The sequence below is a fragment of the Sciurus carolinensis genome, chromosome 18 (genome assembly GCF_902686445.1).
Source record: "Sciurus carolinensis chromosome 18, mSciCar1.2, whole genome shotgun sequence".
NCBI classification, from domain to species: Eukaryota; Metazoa; Chordata; class Mammalia; order Rodentia; family Sciuridae; genus Sciurus; species Sciurus carolinensis.
In genome coordinates this window covers 27,257,016-27,280,031 of record NC_062230.1, presented here as the reverse complement: position 1 = coordinate 27,280,031, position 23,016 = coordinate 27,257,016, and the positions used below count along the sequence as shown (strand labels likewise).

General features: G+C 50.0%; 1 protein-coding gene across 1 annotated transcript in view; it reads right to left on the bottom strand.

Annotated features, from left to right (window-relative positions):
- Window positions 1-1,127: 1,127 nt before the first annotated feature.
- The window catches only part of Gpr139 (G protein-coupled receptor 139), a 39,215-nt gene continuing 17,326 nt past the window's right edge, over window positions 1,128-23,016 (bottom strand). Inside the window, exon 2 of the mRNA XM_047532738.1 lies at window positions 1,128-2,062. Within this exon, the coding sequence (XP_047388694.1) occupies window positions 1,128-2,062 (935 nt within the window). The remainder of the gene's footprint in view (window positions 2,063-23,016) is intronic.

Genomic DNA, 23,016 nt, shown 5'->3' with positions numbered 1-23,016 from the left:
GCTTCAAAGGACAGAGAAGCAGCCAGCGCCAGCACCTGTCCATGTCAACCGCGTCTGCCCTGGTGGCCTCAAGGTAGTGCCGGCTGGCCTGGGGGTGGGGACAGAGGATGGCTCCTTTCATACCCGGGGAGCTTCCGTTCCTGACCCTGGAATATTACATTCAGTGAGGAAATCACACCAAATCAAACAGCCTGGTGAGGGTTTCAGCAAGCAAGTGGGCGGGGCTGGCGACTCGGCAGGTGGAGGCCCCTCTAGGAGGCCGTGGGCACCACAGCAAGAAGCGGTTTGGAGCAAAGGAGTCGTTGGCGGCCGACACGGGCATGGATCGGGACAATGGCAAGAGTGGGCTTGTTTTTTTTGTTTTCCTGGGCTCAAGAATTCCTCCTTCCCCCCACACACCAGGCAGGGTCTTTGTTTTGGAGGAAACAGATAACATCTATACATTATGGCAAATAGAAAACTGGACCTCGGACGCCAGGTCTGAGGGTCATAGTCACATTGGTCTGGAGCCTCCCTGCGGGAGCTCTGGACGAAGTTTGGAAGGGATTGAATGTCCCCCTTCCCCCCATGGTGACGTTCTGCAGCCGGGGTGCCGGGGCCTCTTCAAGACCACAACCCTCTCCAGGACAAAGGGCACCTTGGAAAAAAAAATCTCAAATCGATCGGCATGATTGGCTTCTGGGAATGGCACGGGGAAGCGATGGGTGACCTCAGCTCTCGGAAGAAGAGTGGGGACGCGGCCACGTGCTGCCGTGGGCTCGGCACGTCACACAAATGAGCGGTTCCCAGTGATGGTGGATGGTGCCGGTGCTAAGTCACAGGCTATTTCTCTACCGGGGTCCTTACTGGTCACAGGATGACAGCCCGGCTTCCAACAGCATCTCCAGACTGGCAGGAACTTTTGCCGTCGACGTGATTTTGTGGAAATGAGTGCGTAAATAAAAGCAAGGTCCATGCATTCCTTCCTTCTCTTCCATCGTTTCTCATCTACCAGTCTGAGAGTTGCTCAGGCTGCGGAGACAGGAAATCAGGTGAGCACTCTTAAGCAGACCTGTCCAGCCACAGGATGGGACGCCCTCCCACCTGAAATGGATCACGCAGGGGCACCAGGTGCCGCACCTGCGGGGTCAAGGGGAGACTTTTATAGGCTTCCCATTCTTGTCATACTGGTATACCAGCATCTTGATACAGTGCGAGTTCGCCGGCGAGATCCAGGGACTACTGGTTATGGAGAAGTTATGGTTGGTATAGAACTGGATGGGTTGCTTCTGGCACTTGAAGAAGGCCTTCAGCGTGGCGGCCGCCATGGTGCGGAACCGCTTGCTGATGAAGCAGTAAAGGAAGAAGTTGATGGCGGTGTTCAGCAGGGCCAGCATGTTGGCCACGTCGGACATGATGTGCACCAGCCAGAGGTTCTGGATGGGCGTCCCGTAGAGGTGGTAGAGGATCACGATGATGCGGGGGGCCCAGAGCGTGGCGAAGATGGAGGTGATGGTGAACAGGATGGCTGTGGTCTTCCCCGTGGAGTAGCCGCGGAGCCGGAAGCTGCTCTTCCTTCTGAGCTTGTACACAATGATGGAGTTCAAGATGAAGAAGATGGAGCAGGGCACCAGGTAGACGGTGAAGCAGTGGATCCAGACCAGCACGTGGTGCACGGAGGTGCTGATGTAGTCCTCCGTCCAGATGTTGGGCCACCAGTAGTAGGGGATGCTCGTCAGGAAGCAGGTGACGTACACGCTGACGATGACTTTCCGGGTGCGGGCTGGGTAGGAGACCGTGTGGTACTTGAGCGGGTGGCAGACGGCGATGTACCTGTCGATGGTCAAGGGAACCGTGATCCAGATGGAGGTGTGGATGGACGTGAACTCCAGAACCTCTATGATCTTGTCGGGGACGCGAGGCATCTGCATGTGCAAGATGAAATCTTCCAACAGGAAGTCCACGAACACGATGAAAAAGAGGACCAAGATGTCGGCCGCCGCCAGGGCCAAGAGATAGTTGTAGGAGGACTTCTGACGTCTGGCCACCAGCTGGGAGAGGATGATCACCGTCAGAATATTTGCTGTGGGAGAAAAAAGAGAGTCTGGTTGATTTTTGAGGCACAGAAGACTTTGCTGACTACGAGGGAAGCCCTGGGCATCGGGATATTTCTGTGGAGGTTGAAGGACAGAACTAGCAGTTTTTTAAATTTATTTTTATTTACTTATTTTTTATTTTTACAGACTGCATTTTGATTCGTTGCACACAAACGGGGCACAACTTTTCATTTCTTTGGTTGTACACGACGTAGAGTCACACCATTGTGTAATCATACACGTACCTAAGGTAATAATGTCTCAGTCCACCATCTTTCCTTCTCCCACCCTCTCCCGCCCCATTTCCCTCCACACAATCCAAAGTTCCTCCATTTTCCCCTTACCACTACTCCTGCATTATGCATCTGTATCGACTTATCAGAGAAAACTTTCAGTCTTTGGTTTTTTGGAATTGGCTTATTTCACTTAGCATGATATTCTCCAACTCCATCCATTTACTTGCACATGCCATAATTTTATTCTTCTTTATGGCTGAGTAATATTCCACATATGTATACTGTGGTTTCTTTATCCATTCATCTATTGAAGGGCATCTAGGTTGGTTCCACAATCTAGCTATTGTCAGTTGAGCAACTATAGACATTGATGTGGTATGCTGTTTTTATTGTAGTATGCTGCCCTTTACTGTACTATGCTGATTTTAAGTTCTTCGAGTATAAACCAAGGAGTGGGAAAGGTAGAACCAGCATTTTTGAGGGACAACCTCTGCACTACAAATTGAACCTAATGTGAACATCTGGATGCTGTTTTTTTGCAGGGGGTAGTGGGGGTGGAACTCAGGGGCCGTCAACCACTGAGCCACACCCCAGCCCTATTTTGTATTTATTTAGAGGCAGGGTCTCACTGAGTTGCTTAGCACCCCGCTTTTGCTGAGGCTGACATTGAACTCAAGATCCTCCTGCTTCAGCCTCCCAAGCCACTGCACCTGGCCTGGATGTTATTGTAAAGTTGGTTTATTCTTCACACAACCAGGAGAGGTGGTGTTGCCATTATCCTAGGAAGTGAAACCAGCACCCCAAGAGCCAAAGGGTCATATAGTGTAAGTCAGGGTGACAGGAACCTGCCCAGATCTAATCCCAACACTCCGCTCTTTCTTTTGTCTAACCGCATGAGGGAGGGGATGGGGGTCTTTTTCCTGCTGCACCTGTTCAGGCAGCAGCCTGGGCTCCTGGAACTTGCGAGAACCTCTCTAGAACTTAGATTTTAGAACTTTTCCTTTTTAAGTGGGTTTAGAATGAAAGGAGAGGGATGATCATCACTTTCAGATTTATTATATATGATGTGTCAAAGTGCATTCTACTCTCATGTATAACTAATTAAAACAAATCAATTTATTTTTATTTTTTAAAATCTTTTTTTTTATTATAAACAAATGGGATACATGTTGTTTATGTTGTTTCTCTGTACATGGCGTAAAGGCATACCATTTGTGTAATCATAAATTTACATAGGGTAATGTTGTTTGATTCATTCTGTTGTTTTTCCCTTCCCCCCACCCCTCCCACCCTTCTTTCCCCTCTATACAGTCCTTCCTTCCTCCATTCTTGCCCCCCTCCCTAACCCTAACTCTAACCCTAACACTTACCCCTCCCACCCCCCATTATGTGTCATCATCCACTTATTAGCAATATCATTCGTCCTTTGGATTTTTGAGATTGGCTTATCTCACTTAGCATGATATTCTCCAATTTCATCCATTTGCCTGCAAATTCAATTTTTTTTAAATAAGAAAACAGGAAATGCTATTTGTTGCTGTTGAATTTTACAGCATCGCTAAAGTGTAACGCACATAAGTGTGGTTATCGTCATCTACAAACAATAGATACATTTAATGGTGAAACAAAGATTCCTTTTCTTTGTTCTTTCTCTAAGTTCCCCAAAGAAATTTTAAAAACACCAGAATACTGGATCAATCTAAAAATAATAATAAAAATAAATTAGCCAGGAATGGCGGTGCAGGTCTGTAATCCCAGCTACTTGGAAGACTGAGGCAGGAGGATGGAAGGCAAGTTCAAAGCCAGGCTGGGCAACTTAAAGAGACCCTTCTCAAAATAAGACCTCAAAAGGTTTGTGGATGTGGCTCAGTGGCAGAGCACCCCTGGGCGTCTGGACTTCCTTCCCTGTAGCACACGAATCGATTTTGGGACTAGGTCATCAGTCATCAAAAATCACAGCGGAGTATGTAAATTCCCTTCCGCTCTTGTTCTCCCGCCATCCGAGCTCTGAGCCCTCAAGGCCATGGCAGTTAACAGGCCATCGATGAACCTGCAAGTCTATATATCACGTAGTTGAGCAGTTTTTGCATAAAGAGTAACTGTATTTTTCCTCCTTGGGCAGATTTGTGTTGAAAACGCACGCACACAGTTTCTGGTTGGGTTTAAAAACTAGCTTCTCCCTGGACGGGACGCGTTTAGAAAATCAGGCGGGACTGGTGTCCCAAAGCATGTCTCTGGGGTAACGCCCGAAGCTGTTCCAGGCCTTGCTTCTCGTTCATTCCCATGCACAACCCCGGGACTTAAACTCGGTCAGTCCTGTTCTGCAGACGGGGGTCTGAGAGAGCCCACGTGCTGGGCGGAGGCCCTAGAGGCAGCGCTAGACCCCGCTCCTCTCTCGGGAGCCGCTTCACGTCTAGGGTCTTGCACACGAGACGATACCACCCGCTCCAGGGCGCGGCCCCTGGATGGAACAAATCCGAACACCCTGCTGCATCCTTTAATAGAGGGGTGGCGCCCTAGGAGCGGCTGAGGTCCCTTCCCCTTCTTCCCCTCCTTCCCTCCGGGCGCCTTGTGGGGCGGGGACCCTCCACTCTGACTCCTCCCTCCTCCTCCACCCTCCGTCCCTGCCACGCCCCTCGCAGCCTCTTCCACCCACAGCCTGTCCCCAGACCCCGTGGAGCTGAGTTTGCTTGTCGTGATGAGCATAAAGCGGTTCCTTGTGAACTCCTTGCAATTCATCCATGGCTATGAATCATTTATAATTTATCACATCGAATAGAGACATGATATAAAATGTTATATCAAGTTGATCAAATCTATAGATATATAAATCAAATTTATAAATCTATAAATATATTAATGTATTAACTATGTCAAACACATTTAGTATATCAAATCTGTATTTATTATAACATATCAATATACGACACCACGCTGGTTCCAGGGTTTGGCTGTTATGCACCGCGTGACTCTTCACAGGAAGTCATTTTATTTGCGAGTTCTCTGGGTAGCACCCGTCTAGAAGCCCGTGATGCTTTTGAGTGGGTGCATCTTCATGTTTAGTAGATATTGATTAAGAATGACCTGCAAAGCTACCTGGCTAATTTACACTCCCAACAGCCGAGTGTGAGTCCCAGCTCTGCGGTGCCGCCCGGTTCCCCTTTCCTTTCTGCAACCTGTGACGTTCTCGCTCTTTCCCAGAGCAATTCCAAGTGACCTGCTGCAGTGGCGGCAAGTGAAGGGACCGGCGAGATGCCTCAGCCGGGATTCAAACCCAGGACCGATGCTCAGGCTCCGTACAGTGTATGATGCGGGTGTTCATCCGCGCGGGGCGCGGTGCCCTTTGCCAGGGATGCTACCCTGGGTCCCGTAGAGGAAGAGGATGAGTCTGTGCTACTTCAAGTCACTGCTGCAGAAAAGAGGCCCATGGAGGCCAAGTGGTTTGTGTTTGTAACCCGACATTCCGAGCATTTACCTAGCAATGTGTCTGTCTCTGCTCTGAGCGCACCTGGGAAGAGACGGTGAACAGGACAGATGTCGTCCATCCTGCCTTCACGGAGCTTAGAGTCCACCCGGGGAGGAAAAGCATCCACAGAAGAGTCATACGAGAAAATACAGAAGGTGGATCTATACTAAGTGTTAGGAAGGAATGTTCGGGAGTAGTGATCAGAAAAAGCTTGACTGATTTGTTCCAGCTGAGACTGGAGGACAAGTAAGAGATAAATGGGCAGAAAGTGTGGTAAGGGAAGGGGCTTCAAGCTAAGGAAACAGCATGTGCAAAGGCCCCCAGGTGGGGGAAGCACACAGCACAGCGTTTACTAAGGCCAGGAACACTGATATTGATTTCTGTTGGCTCTGTAAGCATTTTTGCATTTAATAGCTCTCTTTTATTAAACAACCTTGCTGTGTTCTGTTGAAAAGGATTTCAAAATGTTTTATTCATCCAGAAATCCTTTCAAAGAGTACTGAACTTTTACCTTTTGTGGGGTAAGGATCCGAGCGTGCATGGGCTGAAGGTAGATACAGATTGGTAGTACAGAGTTCTGGGGTCTATCAGCGTAGGAGCTGCTATGAGCGGTGAAATGAGAACACACAGTGAGATCCGTGCTGTGACTGGGCAGATTCAGAGTGAAGGGCAGAGGCTTTGGAGGAGGGGTCTGGGTTCAAGGTCTGGCTGCCAGTTCCTGCTGGCTCTGACCCGATCACATAGGGTCAGAGCTTCCTGGAAACCCAGCTGTAAAATCAGGTCTGAAGCCCGCCTACTGCCCCGGAAGCATGGAGTCTGGGTGAGGTTTGCTCCTGGATTACTACTTCCTGGCTCTTGGTTGGCAAGTTTATTTACTGTCTCTGTGCCTCAGTTTCTTTGTTTATAAAATGGGGCTAATGAGAATACCCACCTCATAAGGTTGTTCTGAGTCAGACCAAAGAAGGAAAAAAATTAAGTGGGAGAATTTTTGCAAAGTGGTTAGAATAGCTCCTGAGACATGGTTAAGTGCCCACTGAATGAGCTAGTGAGTGATGGTCCCTTTGCTCAAAAAATATTAATTGGGCATTTACTTCGCTAGGTATTGTACGAGGTGCTGATGACGCAGGGATTAGCACAATGGACAGGCTCCCTTTCGTCATGGGGAGGATGGTAGAGTAAGGGAGAGGGCTCTAGATAAATAAGCAGGCACCGAAATGCACAAGAGGATTTCAGAGAGTGATACCATCAAGAGTCAAGTCAAAGGATGAGATAAGCTGATGGGAGAGTTATTTTTAGAGCAGAAAGTGATGTTTGAGTTCAATCAGGGTTGAAGAGAAAGGACCTTCCATGATGAAAGAGGATTCTGAACAGTGGGAATGGCGAGTACAAAGGCCCTGGGGTGGGAACGAGTTTGGCATGTTCACAGAACAGAAAGAAAAGTGACTTTTTCTATTTCACAGATGAGGAAACTGAGACTTGAAGCTTTAGGTAATTCACCTAGTCACAAACTGAGCATGTGGGGAAACTGGAAGGGGTTTCCAGCTTTGTGTGGTTTTGTGGCACATCAAATTCTGCCTTGCTTATTTCTGGTTGTAGGAAAGGGTTCTTAGCAGGAGATGAGCAATCCCTGTTCCCTGGGTTGCCCCCTACTTGGAAAAGTACCATCATTTCTCAGAGCCTCTTGTTCTCCTGCCCATTAAGCAATGTCCACATACCCTCTCATCTGTGTCCCCAAACCCATGAAGAGGCAGAGGTGGATAATTGTTGGGGTCTCCCCAGGAAAAGTGCTCTATATATTCTGCAGAGAGAGACTCTGCCACCATCTCCTCCCCGCAGCTGACGTCTGTTTGAAACGTGGTGCTAAAAATTCTCCATATCGAAACTCTTTAAAAATATTCCAGCCCCACCTAATGAATGCTTTAAGTCAGGCAAGTCATCACACTCCACACGAAATTGCCAGGTATTCATGTTTGACATTTCCTTAAGTTTCTAGTCACTGCATCTCCCGAGAAAGCAACCCCAAGACACAGTCTCCCACTTCTTTTGTTCGGATAGATTCCCTGACCCCAGGCCGACACCAAGACCACTTAGGAGACCTGGCGGTGGGAGAGAGAGAGAGTGGAACCAGACAGAGCCAGGGGGAGCCTGTGGATTTTCAGAAGAAACGAGAGGACAGAGACATCCACTCTCCAGGCTTGACCTTGGCCATGACTCCCCACATCAGGGGAAAAAAAAAATTCCTTTCATTTCCACAGTGGCACATTCTTCCCAAAGAGAAAGACTGGTGTTGACCAGGACCTGTGTGTATTTATAAGGGTGGGTAAACTAAGAAACCTAAATCATCACGGCCTGAAATTGCATTTCACAGTTTTTCTCTCAAGCTGACCGGCCCAGGGACTCTGTGGTTGGGAAACCCAATCTCACCCACGCCAGACCCAGTGAACTTCACGATCTGAATGTCAACGCTTCTGAGTAGCAAATCCTTTCTGTCAATGGTGCTGTTGGACAGGTTTAAGCTCCCGGATAATAGAAAGTCCATGTTTTGTGATTGCAAAGCTTCTTGGTTATATTCTTGGGGGAATTAATTTCCTGTATTTTGCAGCTTACGGTACCCAAACTTGAGAGGATTGTGGGGAGTGGCTGACAGAATAACCTAGGTTGGGATGCCAGAGCCCAGCACTGAGTGGTCAGGGCCCAGAGAGACAGGTTCAAGGTCTTCGAGAGGTATTCTCTGTGTCTCTGAGGACCAAGGGGTCCCTCTGGCTCCTTAGAAGAAGCAGCTGGATGGAGTTGGGAGTTCTGAGTTTATATTTTTGTTCTGCTACATTTCCTTTTTTTTTTTTTTTGTCTTTGAAAATTTATTTTTTCAATTACAAAAGTAATATCCACTTGTAAAATATTCAACATTATATCAGTGCATAATAATAATATACTTAGCTCACTTTTCTTGAGCATTTATCATGCCCAGGGTGCTTCAAAGCGTGTTATATGCCATGTCTCCCTCGATCTTCACCACTGCCAGGCGAGGCTGGTACCATGATTTGAGAGCATCAAGGTCCAGAGAGGTTAAGTCACATGTCTGAGGTCACACAGAGGCTGGAGGGTGGTGAGCCAGGACATTAAACTAGGCCTTTTGTGTCCTGAGTTTATACATTTAACTACTATAGTAGAAATAAGAAAGGAAAAATCCATCAACATCTTATTTGCTAGAGATAAGGTAGTAGCTAACCTTGCAGATGGTCCCCAATGAACCACGCATCCTGTTATTCGGGCCCCTATGTTGTCTCCATGCCTTGACTTGGAGCTGGTCCTGTGACTTTTGACCAACGGACTGTGGCAGGAGCAGCCCTGCATGACCTCCAAGGCCTAGGTCATAAGTGGGTCGTTGGAACACTTACTCTTGGGATGCTCCTTCTTGAGACCCAGCTGCCATTTTGTGAAATGCCCACACCACTTGGAGAGTCCATGTATCGGAATGTGAGTTGAAAGGCTCCGTGAAGCCCGTAGCCAATATCCAGCCTTGACTGAGGAGTGAGCCGCCATCTTGGATGCCCAGTGGCATGGAGCTGCCAAGGGGCTGAGGTCCTAGCTGCTTCCTGGACACAACTGTGCAAGACCAGAAGCAAGAACCACCCCATGGAGCCCAATCAGCCCAAGACCTCACCTACCATAAATGGTTGCTTTTAGACTCTAAGTTTTGGGGTGGTCAGCTACACTGCCCTAGAGGTAACTAGAACAGAGTTTGTTATCTCTTTGGTGTTCTCTCTTCAGGATGCCTATACATGCCTATGATAATGGTCAGTAATAATGATAAGCTTCACGAAACAGGGTTATACAGGAATACTGCCCTGCAACTTGAATTTTTTCACTTAGAAATACATCATAAATTTTTTCCCTCTATCAATAATATTCATGCAATATTCACCTCCTGCTGGACATTCCTTATTATTATTATTACTGTTATTTTTTTTGGGGGGGATCACTATAGAGCTTTATTAAGCATTTCTGTAGGCTAAATTCCCCCAAATCTAAATGCTGGTATTGCATTTAAATGCAATATACTTTTCTTCCCTTCTCTTTTCTTGCTTCTCCTTCTCTCCCTCCCTAAGGCAGCTAACAGATTTAAAAAAAAATTTTTTTTTTTTAGTTGTGGATGGACGCAAGATCTTTTTATTTTATTTTTATGTGGTGTGAACCCAGTGCCTCGCATGTGGGAGGCGAGCACTCTACCACTGAGCTACAGCTCCAGCCCCTAGCTAACAGATTTTATAAGAAGGAAAAGAACTCAAGTTAGGACCATAAAAAGATTGCGGTTAGACCCCAGGAAGAACCTTTCGATTGCAATGCCAATTATGTAAAGCAGAGCACGACCCGGACAGCACGGTTGTTCCATCCAGATAGCGCTTGAGAATCGGGGAGAGAACTGCTTATCTGGGCTAATGAAATTCCTTTGCAACCTTTTGCAAACCCTGTTGCTCTGCATACTCAATTATGTTCTTGTGAATTTCCCAAAAGAGAGTCATTGGCCCATTTCAGTCACCACCCCCTGTGGCTTAAATGCTTGCCCCCCAAAGCTGCTTATCTCTGGCACGACAGGAGTCAGCCCTGGGGTCACGAAGACCCCCGGCATTGCCGGCAGTTCCAGTGATGCTATGTCGCCTGCTTCTGGGAATCCCCAAGGGTGGACGTTTAGGAAGAGCAATTTTTCAGCTTCCTTAGCTGAGAGGCCGGCGGTGCCCTTGCTTAGGTCAAGTGAGGAGCAGGGACCCAGAGGTGCGGAGGCTGCCACCTCTCACTGGCAGCTGCCTGTCTCGGGGCGGAGGAAGGGAAAGGAAGTGGAGATGCTGGCAAGACGGGTGCTCAGGATTTGGGCCTCTGCGGATGATGCCGGGAGGTTTTCAAGGGGTTCTGAGCTCTGAGTTGGGGAAGGAGGCCCCAGGGCAGCTGTCCCACCAGGATCTCCAGCCCCAGGGGCTGCCGCTGGCCAGCGGTCCCCCTGGCTCAGTGGCAGGAATTGGGAAGGTACGGATTTCCTCCTGAAGGTTGACAGGGGCACGAAACTGACTGCGGGTGAGGGGTCTGAAGGTGGGCAGTGGGACCCCCCCCCCGTGGAAGGACAGGCCTGGGAGATGGCGTCCAGGTTCCCAGAAAGGAGCAGGAGGGCTGTCTTGTCCTTTGGTCCTACGCAGTCTGAATCTCACCCAAAATATCAGGGTACCAAAGAATGTACCCTAATGTGAAGGATCTCTAAGGTTCTGGAGGCAACAGGGATTCAAATCCCAAGAGAACCATTCATCTCATGGTTAGCAGGTGACCTGATCTCTGTGAGCGTCTGTCCCCACCTCTGTGCATTGGGCCTCGTAACAGAGAAAACCCTCTGAGACCATTAGGAATAGGAAATGCTGTGCGCACAATACATAGCACGGCTCCTGGCACAGAGTGAACGCTCAAAAAATTAGCTCTTGTTTCGTTGTTTTTTTTGCACGCAGTCAGTTCAGATTGTCAGGTAATTATTGAGCACCTACTAGAGACCAGACCCTGTGCTAGATGCGGAGAGGAGTGGCTGAGAGTCCACGTTCTCAAGGAATCCCAGAGAAGATTCTGGTTTCCTCCCATGACTCATCACAGGCACTGACAGCCCTGTCCACCTCCAGAACATTCTCCATTGCCTCCACCCCAAACCCTCTCATCCCTCTTGTGTTCCCACCCTTCCCCAATTGGTGCCTCTGCTTGGTGGGGAACACCGATCATTACCTGCACGACTGTGCCCTTAAGAGTCATTATCGCACAATGACTCAGTTGTCTCTGCATCCTCTGAAATAGCCTTTGCTTTTTTAAACCTTGAGTTTCTATTTTGATGGCTCTTTCATTTTCTTTGTCTCTCCCTATAATCGCATTTTAACACTTGAGTGGATTCTTTGCAAAACCAGAGTTAATGTTTCCCCTTTCTTGGTTTCTCCTTTCATAGAGTCTCCTATCAACGGGGTCTCACCTTCTGTCTATTGGTAGTGTCTCCCTGGGGCCATGTTGAAAAGGACACTTTCAACCATGCCTGGACATGGTGGAGCCAGGATGGATTGGTCCATCCATTGGTGTGGCTCTCTGGGCGCCATGTTGAAAAGGACTCTTTCAACCATGCCTGGGCTTGGTGGAGCTGGGATGGATTGGTGATGTCTGCCAAGGTGGAACACATGGGGTGGATTTGTCCTGTGGCTCTCGGACCCTGAATCCACAGTGCAGCCTACCTGGCTTTTTCCCTGGGAAATTAACAGAGCAGTGATTTCCAGTGGAGACCACCTTGCTGATGAACAGGCAGTGGGAGCTGAGATGGCTGCCATCCCAGGCAGACTGACTCCTGGCACTGGGAACGTGAGTCAGCAACCATGCTGCAGGGCTGGAGTCTGTCTTGCCAATCAATTGACCTCCTGAAAGCAAAACTGGTTCTGTTTTTTTTTTTTTTTTTTTTTTGAGATTACTTTTTTATTTTTATTTTTATTTAAATATTTTTTATTTTTTTATTTTTTTTGACCAAGGGCAGCGAAGCCTTGATCATACAACCGCAACCAAGCCAGCTGCAAGACTCAAAAACTTCCAAACCACACTTTCTCAGTGCCAGTGACGACCCTCCTCCGAGTACCTAGGAGGTCTTGGTGGCTTTTCTGTGGATGATTTTGCACAACTCACTGATGAAAACTGTTACTTCGAAAGTTACGGGTGTCGTTTAAGCGATGTCAGAAGGATGTTACTTTCTCAAGGAGGGTAGTGATAAATGCCTGCTTAGCTAATAAGTTCAGCTTATTTAAAAGGTGAGTTGATTAAAAGTAAACTGTAAGGAGGTGACAGTGTGGGGGGAAGGAAGACTTCCGGTCCCCAGTTACAAATGAGGAAATGGATGGAGAGAGGACGGCACCTGCCCCAGACAGTGCAGCTGGAAAATGCAAGAAGCATCTCTGGAGGACTCAGGTGCCACCCTGGGTCAAGCTCTGCACCAAGTGATGGATGCACCTGTGCTTTCTCTGCTCTGGGAGTTGGTCACAAAGACAGATGGGGCAGGGCTTTTTGGTAATGAGTCTTGGGCACGCAGGTGGCTCTCTTCCAAATGCTGAGTGGAAGCATCACCAGGATTATAGGATACTCAAAATGAGAGAAGCGTTTTGGAGTCTGGCAGATTTAGGTTAGCTTCCCAGATCTAGGTTTTTCCAACTGGCATTCTTGGTCAAGTCGTATAAACACAATAAGCTTCCAATTCCTTATCGGGAGTCAGGTGCGGTGGCACACGCCTCTCATCCCAGCAGCTCGGGAGGCTGAGGCAGGAGGATCGCAAGTTCAAAGCCAGCCTCAGCAACTTAGTAAGGCCCTAAACAACTTAGTGAGACCCTGTCTCTAAATAAAAAGTAAAATAAAAAGATAAAAAGGACTGGAGATGTGGTTCAGTGGTTAAGGGCCCCTGGGTTCACTCACAGGTACATAAATAAAGTTCCTCATCAGGAAAAGGGGGTTGTGATGTGGAAGCTGGTTCAGAGATTTGCTGTGAGGGTTCAAGAGAGGTGCACAGGAAACTCTTAGCAAGAGCCAGGTCCGAGGAAGCTCTCAGGAAGTGGTTACTGAGCACAAACGTGGGGATTAGTCTTTCCAAGGTGACGGGCTCACTAGGTAAGGGCCCCGTGAGGAGGAAGGAGCATTCACAGTTCTAGATGGGGCCTTCTCCTTGAAAAGCCCTCTGACGTAGACGAGGTCAATGAAGAGTCCTCAGACTTCCTGAATTGGTTAGGAGATGCCTGGGTGTCGGATTGGGTTCTGACGTGGACCCCTGTGTCTCTGGACAAGCCATCTCGCTTCTCAAGACCTCAGTTTCCATATCTGTAAAGTGAGCTGGTTAATAAGAAAGCGTTAGCTCAGCTGGGGAAGCTGAGTGGGGGCTTAACAGGCAGGCAGGGAGGGCCAAGGTCAAGGTCGAGAGGTTATCCCTTCTCTGGAACAGCTGAGTTATTGAGTGCTCACTATATCAGACACTGAGTTCTCCCCCTATGCGTCACAGCTACAGTGATGTGTCATCTAATATTCTCAAGTCCAACACAGACAGTCCCTGACTTACTATTATTTTTCAACTTTATGAGCTGCATTCTGTGGAAACCGTACACTGAGTCTGGCTCTTTCCTGGGCTCGTGATATGCTGGGCAGTGGAGGTGACTGCTGCTCCCAGTCAGCCCTGGGACCGTGAAGGGAAGCTGCCGGGCTCTGCAGTGTGCGAGGGCGTTGGGTAGGTTGGGTGGATTAAGGCGTTTTTACTTAGGATATTTTAAAAGTACAGTAGACTTGTCTGGACACAACCCCATCGTAAGTCAAGGGGCCTCTGTAGGAAAAGTCTTATGAATGAGGTGTAGGTATGGCTTCCACCCCCTTGTAGATGACAGAGACTGAGGTTCCTGTCCTACATAATGACCTCGAGATCCTCCTCCAGCTCTTTCACTCTCTGAAACCTGCTCTAGAAAAGCTGAGCAAGGTCCGTCCCTTTTTTTTGGTACAGGGAATTGAACCCAGGGGCATTCAACCACTAAGCCACATCCCAGCCCTTTTAATGTTTTATTCTGAGACAGGGCCTTGCTAAGTTGCTTAGGGCCTCACTAAGTTGCGGAGGCTGGCTTTGAACTCACAATTCTCTGGCCTCAGCCTCCCCAGTGCTGGGATCACAGGAGAGCTGGCCCGTCTGGTGAATTTCAATGGTTCCCTTTCCTGAGCGTTTACTGTGTGTCTCACTTGCGGAGGTTTTACTTGCATTGATTTGATTCTCACACGGCATCGTGAGATAGATACCAGGAATCTCCCCATTTCAGAGATGAGAACACCAAAGCCCAGGGGCACTGGGTGACTTCCCAGATCAGTCAGCAAGTGTTTTCTGGATCCAGGATTCTAGAACCTGCCCAGGGCACCGGCTCCTTCAGATGCTTCTGTTACCAGTACTATCAGCTGGCATGTAAGTGGCATGAATGAATTTGACAGAATTCCTTTCAGAGATGTCACATGGCTTTTGAGAATCCCTGGGAATAGTGGGGGAGGGGACGAAGAGACCCCAGCAGCAGCTAATGGCTCTCCTGAGGTCCAGGGCAAACAGCTGAGACCTTCTGCAGTGTCCCTTCCAGGGTCAGAGGCTGCTCCCCCTGGCCAGTCTCCACCACATTCATCTCCCAGCCTCTGCTTCTGCCCAGGCGGTCCATCCGCTGACTTCCAGCTGGTCACTGCCTTGGGCGGAGAGAGGATGCTCATTTGTTTTTGCTGTTTTGTGGACCCAGGGTGATGGTCACTGGGTGCCAGGGGACCAACAGGAAGTCAGAGGCTTCCGGGCTCTTCATCTGGAGTTCATGGGGTGTCAGAGGCTAATTGTGGCTCTGCTCGGGTTGTCGCTGTTTGATTAAACATCTTGAGCTGAGCGCCATCTCTCTGATGGCTGCCAGGGGTAGGTATTTTTAGCCGCGGGCAAATAGCTTATCAATTGTGCATACAAAATGCAGCCAACGGAAAGCCATCATTTTCTGTGACCCTGCCTTGTTCTCCCATGCAGGCAAGGACAAAGGAAGAATTAAACGTGGCTGGCGTTCACACGTGCATTCAACAAACGCCCCCTGAGCCACCACCCCAGGCAGGCACGGTGCTAGACAGGGAGGCGGCAATGCGCAAGCGCAGAGCGCCCCTCTACATGCGGCTTACGCTCCTTTCTGACCCAGGAGAATCCTGCTCTGCTAGTTGATAGCTCTGTGACCCGGCGTCTCTGGGCTTGTTTCTTGCATCCAGATAGCACGTGCTGCGCACAGAGGTGAGGCTGCCCGACCAAGCAGCAGGTGTGACCCAGGAGGCGAAGGCACTGTCCCAGGCTCACAGTGAGGGGCCTGGGAAGGCTTGGTGGGGGCAGGAAGGAAGAGACTGGGAGAAAGGACTCAAAGGTCGGCAGGAGCAGCGGCAGGGAAGTGTGACTGAGTGACACCACGCAGTGGGAGCAGAAGGCCTAAGTCAAACATGAAATTCTCCAGCCAGTGACTTAAGGCGTCTCTTCCTGGGGACCGCTGGCTATGCTCCAGGTAGGCCCTGGTAAACTGGAACCGTCAGCCCCCGACTTCACGTCCCTGGCTGCTCTCTAGCATTAGGCCTGCATCAGGTGTCTCCAGCTTAGAGGAAAAGGCTGTCAGTGAAACAATGAGCTCGTATATGCAGTTTCTAGAGCACCCGGCTGCAGTTACTCTACATACTCTGAGCTCTGCTGCCACAGATGTCCTGAGAGCTGATCACCACTGTCATCATGAGCCCCACTCTGATGATTCAGAAGGGTCTCCCAACACCACCCCAAGAATATGCATGGCAAAGAGTACAGATTCTAAGGACTCCTACCTGCCTCTGCCACTTTCTAGCTGTGTGACTCTGGACAATTTACTCAACCTCTCCGTGCCTCAGTTTGCTCATCTTTGAAAAGGATGACTCTACGACACCTGTCACAAGATTTTGTGAGGATTAAATGAATTAATGCATGAAAATGCCCAGAACAGTGCCTAATACTGCAGACAGAAGTTCCGAAAGGCAGGGAGGATCTGCTTTGCTGATAATTATTAGTCTGTTACCCATTTCTTACTCAGTTTCTGGCACTTAATAGATGTTCAGTAAATACCTGTTGAATGAATAACCACGAATATAGATTAGTACAGCCTCAGGGACATGTGGTAGTTCTGGTTAGTAGGTTTGAATGGACTGGAAGATAACTAAGGCTTTACCACAGAAAATGAATCAGGTGATGTAATTAAAGGTAATTGGAAATTCATTTGGTGTTCAGTGGTGAGAGGGATCTTTTTGAGACCATCTGTTCCTGGAGAAGAGGTTTTGTGCCAGACTGTCCCATGCGAATCCGGTTCAGTTCAACATAAATTTAGGGACGTCCAACCGAGTGCCAGGGCCTGGAGTAGGAGGTCGTTTCTTGGGCTCAGGGCGCTCAGAACTTACTGATCTAACCACCCTTGGCAGGAGGAGTTGTTTCCACCCCCATCCTCGATGGCCCTGTGCCGTGACCTGCAGGCCGAAATGGCCCTGGTGATAACACAGCTCCCGCCCCATCTACGGGGGGCAGTCATTGTTCCCCTCCGCTTGGAATGAGGGCCAGTGTGGCCGCCTCTTCCAGTGTTTCAGGAGAGGCTTGCAAGCTGCACGCGCGCGCGTGCACACACACGATGTGGCCCCTGGGTCACTGATTTGAGACCTCAGCTCCATAGGACAAATTGCAAAGTCCCCGCGTGACTGTCAAGGTCCTCCCCGCCGACACCAGCCGCTCCCTCCCGCACCGCAGGCCGCTGCGCCCTGCACCAGCCCTTAAGAGGTCCCTCCCGCCTGCGCGCACGGCTCTCTCTCGAGCAGCACTGCCCGTACTATTTCCTCTGCGCGGAATTCCTTCCGCCCGCCCCGCCCCTGGCCCTTTGCAAATAAGACTGTACATTAAGGCCTTCCTTCCCTGAGTTCCGCGTGCACTTAAACACTTCATTGACTTTTTCTGTGACGATTTCTTTCCAGATCTTTGCCACCTTGGGCTCCTGAATGGCAGGAACTGCTGACTCTGTTCTCAGACCTTAAGGGCCTATCACAGGGTCGCCATAAAGGACACACTCCACTAACGTTTGCAGAATGAAAGAGGGATGTATGTATGAATAGACGGATAGATGAATGGATGGGTGGATGGATGGTGGATGGATAGATGGATGGATGGTTGGATGGATAGGTGAATGGATGAATGGATGGGTGGATAGGTAGATGGATTGATGGATGGCTGGCTGGATGGATGGATGAATGGATGGGTGGATGGATAGGTGATGCATGGATGGACGGGTGGATGGATGGGTGGGTGGGCGGGTAGATGGATGGGTGAGTGAATTCCTCAAGGATCTCTCCGTGGAACATTCATCTGCTCACAACACTTTCCTGTATTCCATTATATGCATGATCAGGATCTTTCCCCCTTGGCTCTCTGGCTAGGCTCTGGGAAACCCCTTCTGGCCACGCCCTATGATGACTGATGGATCTCAGTTCAAATTCCCCATTTACTTGCTTGGGCACGAGGCTCAATTCAACTTCCTCTTTTGTGCAGTGGGGAATAATGTCCTCCCCTGTGCCTTGTTAGGAAGACCGAGTAACCTATCAAAAGCTTTAGCACAGGCCTGTCATGTAGGATGCTCAGAAATAGGATTCATTTCCCTTCTGAGTGTGATAGACAGTTTTCCTCTTAGAACAAAGAGCCTTCCTTTCTCTCACTGAAGGTGGGGTGGTTAAGAGCACTAATTCTGAAGCCAGATTTCCCAGGGTTAAAAGCCCCAATTTGCCGATTCCTAGTTTGGGGATTCTGGTTAAGTTTCTTAAACGCTCTTTGCCTTGAAGCTCTCCATTATTAAAATGGGGTTAATAATACCTGTCTTATAGGGTTCTTGTGAGAATTACATGAATTAGAAGAGTACCTGGAAGCCAGTCATGGTGGCACATGCCTGTAATCCCAGCAACTCAGGCAGCTGAGGCAGGAGGATCACAAGTTTGAGGCCAGCCTCAGTGAATTAGTGAGATCCTCAGCAACTTAGCAGGACTCTGTCCCCCCCCAAAAAAAGTACTGGGGATGTAGTTCAGGGGCAAAGCACCACTGGATTCCATCCCAGCACCCCACCCGCCAAACAGAAGAAAGAGTTCCTGCCCGTCGTGAGCGTTTAGTGAGTGCTAAAGTCGACTGTCCACCAACGGAAACCAAGAGATTCTGGGATAGAGGAGGGTTTCATATTTCACAGGATTCGTTGGGGGGCCTCCCTCCCCGGCCTTCTATCACAGACATGTACTCCGGCCCTAAGCAGGCATCTTGCTACAGGCTGCAGAAGAACCAGTTTCTGCCCTCCCATTGCTTCTAGCCTGGCAGAAGAGCCAGGCAGCTACTCAGAGCCCCGCCATGGCAGAAGGTAGTGTGCACGGGGAGCCCTGAGCTTTGGGGAGCACGGAAACCTTCTTGGAGCAAGCGGCATGCTGGAGCCAGGCGATCAGGTGCCTGGGAAGCAGAGTGTGTGGCCAGGAGCGAGCAGAGCGTGCAGGGCCAGGATCAGGGAATCGGCACAGGATGGAGGTTGACTGGAACCTGATGGGCGGATTCTGGGTGGCAGACGTAGCACCAGGCTCTGGCCTTATTTGCACATCGGATGCTTCACGTCCAACCTAGGATCTGAGTTTCTTTAGAGGGAAGGCCAGGCTGACTCCTCACTCCACGCCGGCTGCCTCCTGTTGAAGACTTCTCGGCCAGGCCTCCCGTTTACGTCCTCCGCTCCTGCCAGGGAGGAGAGGCCAGGAGGGGGCCTGGCTGGAGAGGCAGAGCAGTAAGGGCAGCCGGGTGCCTGGCTTTGCAGCCACGATGGGTTGCATTTGTCCGAGGCGATGGGGGGTCAGGGAACGACTTCAGGTGTGAAAGGGCTTGATGAGGAAGAGGCTTGTTGTTTGGACCAAACCAGAGATGTCCCGAAGTGGGATGCAGAGCAGAGGCTCCTGACATCCCTCAGGGAGGCTGGTAAAAGGGTGGAGGTGGCGGCTTCCGCATCTGTGACATTTGACAAGAGGGAGCAGGAACACCGAGAGGCGGCATCTTCCCACGGAGTGCGTGTCTCCCTCCCGCTCCTGGGTTAGCTGAGGGAAGGTCCACAGGATCTGGATGTTCAGGAACACGAGGAGACTCCATGGGGCCCGCGGCCTGGCTGCACGTCCTCCAAGGCCACCTTCCCATGGACGTTCTGTTCCTCCATGGGACCTGCGTTTAGGTACCGGGTCAAAGTGACGGCATCTGTGCTGGGAGACGGGATTGGACGGGGAACAGGCCATGCCCAGAGGACAATGGCTAATTACCCAGGAGCCTCAGGAAGCAATTTTCTGAGGTTGGAGAAATTGCTATTTTGTGCCTGAGCATAGAGCTGAATGACATGTAGGTCAAGGAGGCGTGATTATGTGGAAATGGGTTTGTGTTTGGGAAATTCTAAAAGTCTCCCTCCGCACCCTGGGAAGAGGCAGAGAGGAAGTGACTTCAGATTGGCCCAGGCTGAGTTGAGCAGGTGGATTGCGTCCTTGGGACTTTGGAGGGACCGGTCTCTTTTCTGGCCTCAGGACACACACCTGAGAGTCACAAAGAAAAGGACACAATGCTTGTCTCGCTCTGTGGGAGTGAGTGTGGGTGCTGGATTCAGATCTAAGCCACACTTGTGTGACTGCTGTGGTTTGGTCCCAAAGATTCATGCACTGGGAGCTTGATCCCCAATATAGAAGGTGGTGGGATTTTAAAAGGCGGGCCTCGTGGAGGTGAAGTCACCCCCGCTCCTGTGAAGGGATTCTTGGTCCTCTAATTTCCTGTCTCACCCTGTGAACTCTCTCTTCCTCCCAGCGCAACTCCTTCTCCTTCCCCGTCTCCGCTGGGTTGTGAGACAGTCAGGAGGCCCTTGCCCCATGCTGGCACCATGCTGTTTGGATTACCCAGAATCTTAAGCACAATAAACCTCTTTTCTTTACCAACCATCCAGCTTCGGTTATTTTGTTATAGCAACAAAAAATGACTAAGACTGTGACCTTGGACAAGTTACTGAAATTCCTGTGCCTTTTTTTCCTCACCTGTAACATGGGACAGAAAACCACCTGCTTCATGGGATCCGGGTGGGGACTAAATACCTTCACAAAAAGCAAGTGCTTAGAAGAGTTTGGGGTGTGTGGTGGGCACCACTAGAATTGTGACCTGTGCTCAGGTCTCCTTCCTATTTCTGTCATCACCGCCACCCACCCTATGTAGATGAAAGGAACCACTATCCTCAGAGTCCCCCAAACCTCCAGCCTCTCCCTCTGGCCTACACACTTCCCCTTCCTGTAACCTTTCCCTGTTCTTTTTGTCTGGATGACTCTGGTCTGTCCTTGATGAAGCAGCTCACACAGCCACCAGTGTGACAGATTGATGTCCCCTTCCTTTGCTATCGTCCTGCCTATGATAAAACACACTGATTTCCCTTTCCTCTGAGCAGAAAAGCCATTGCCAAAACAGGGCAGGAAAAGGGTCCATAGGAAAAACAAATTTCCCCTCCCCTGTTTCAGAAATAAAAGAAATGCTCAATCACCATAGCAAGAGCAGCAGCGATAAGCCCGATGCTGACGATGGATGGCTCTGCACCTTTTCCTGCCATCAGGGAAGTGGTCCTAATCATAAGGATGGCTTCCCCTGAGCAGTCTTCACTGTAAGCTAGAGATGGTGATGAACATCAAATACTTAATAATCACTGCCGTTCTCTCACTTTAAAGGCGAGTATTATTAGTAGACCCTTTCTGTACAGGAGGGATTTCTTTTGGGGGGTGGGTGCTGGGGATTGTGCATACCAGGCAATCTCTGGGCCACACCCCCAGGCCCTCGAGGAGGGGACGAGGTGTAGAGACTTCCCTGAGGTTACCTAGCTGAAAGTTACAGACCCAGGATTCGAACCCAGGTGCCTCCAGCTGCAATGTAGCAGTTGCTATTTTTTTTTTTTAAGAGGAAGAAGCCCTTGGGACCGGCACTTCCACCGTGCCTGTGGGACCAAAGTTAGGTCCACTGGCCTGGGGGGATGCCCTAGTTCCCTACTCCAGGTGTCCAGGCCCCCCAACCCAGGAAACAAATGCCCTTCCTTGCTCGCCTTGGGTTTCCTGGGATGGACAGGGGGCTCTTGGTGGAGCCAGGAAGGGATGGGCTTCTTTCTAGATGGGGGTGGGGGCGGCCCCACGTGCACCATCAGGCAGGCGTGAGAGCTCACTGCGATCCGTCGCAGAATGGGGAAAGAGCGGGCCTGGCGGGCGCGGGGACCGCAGAGGTGAAGGGCGGGAACTCAAGGATCCGGCGCCAGGACCTCGGTGAAGCTGCTTGCAGGCTCCCAGGGCGGTTGTGGGGACCAGACGAGGCGAGGCCCGCGCGGCGGCTCTGCACCCCGGGAAGAGCGTCGGCAAATGCGAATTATCCTGACCCGTCTCAGAGGTGGCCCGATGGGTGTCGGAAACGAGTCAGCAGCGAATGAAAAGCTCTGCTGATTTCTCTGGAATCCGCGTTCTCAAAAGCACTCATACATGAAGCATGCTCAGTTCCTCGCGCTCATCTCCCTTTTCTGGTCTAGATAAATATATCATAATAGATTTCAGAAGCTAATACACCTTCTGCTGCTTCCCTGGTCATTATCGATCCTGCAACCGCATTTTGCGATCGGGAGTCGTCTTTTGCTGCTGCCCGTTAGGCCACATTCAGCTAATGCTTTACCCAGACACCTCCTGGGTGGCTCTGTCCCGTCTCTGTCCTTGGTTGTCCGGACACTGGAGGTCAGGTCTGGGTCCGGCTGGTTTAGAGCCGCATTCTTAGCCCTAGCGCAGTGTCAGGCACGCTCGGCACTTGGTGGGGGAATTGTTCAACATCCGGGTCTCCATGTCATCCTGTCACATCCCAGTTGCTGCAGATGTCTTGGCTGAGCTTTGGCTGCTTGGTTCTCAAAGCCAGTCTATGTCTGCTTAAAAACACAACCCATTTCCCCGTTCCAATAAAAGACCTACTCAGACCCATTTTCAACTAATAACAAACACTAATGGTACAAAAAAAGAATCCAGACCTGCAGGTGAGTCGGAGTCGTAAGTTAGGAAACTAAAATAAGAGGTATTGCAGGAGCTGCTGTTGCTGTCATGATTATTATTTTTGCAGATAATATAATGGCGTGCTTTAAAACTCAAGAGAATTAGCTGCCAAGCTGTTAGAGGCGGCAGGTGAGCTCTCAAGAGGCGGGAAGCCCAATGCGTCAGCCCAAAGTATGGTTGGTTAGAAATGGAAGAGGAAGGAGATTTCACTTACAACCTTTGACCTGTGCACACCCAAGGAAGGCTGCAGGTTGCTCTGCTCAGGGTCTCACAGAGTCACCTACATCTCTACTGTCAGTTTCTGACTCTTATTGGTGGGGAAAAAAAAGCCTCCAACCCCCCTCTTCCCGATGGGGGAGACAGATGGCCTTGTCATTATCACCCTCAGTCCTCAGTCCTCTATGAGAGAAGGCTGCCTGGTGTGTGAAGAAGAAAACCCCCATCTCCAGATCCAACGACCTACCAAGGCCGAAGGCTGCACCCCCGTATTTCCATCCCAGAAGGACAGATCACAGTGGCTCTAGTGACGTCCCCAGTGGGGTGCCCTTGGAACCCAAGAGCTGTCCTGCCTGAACCC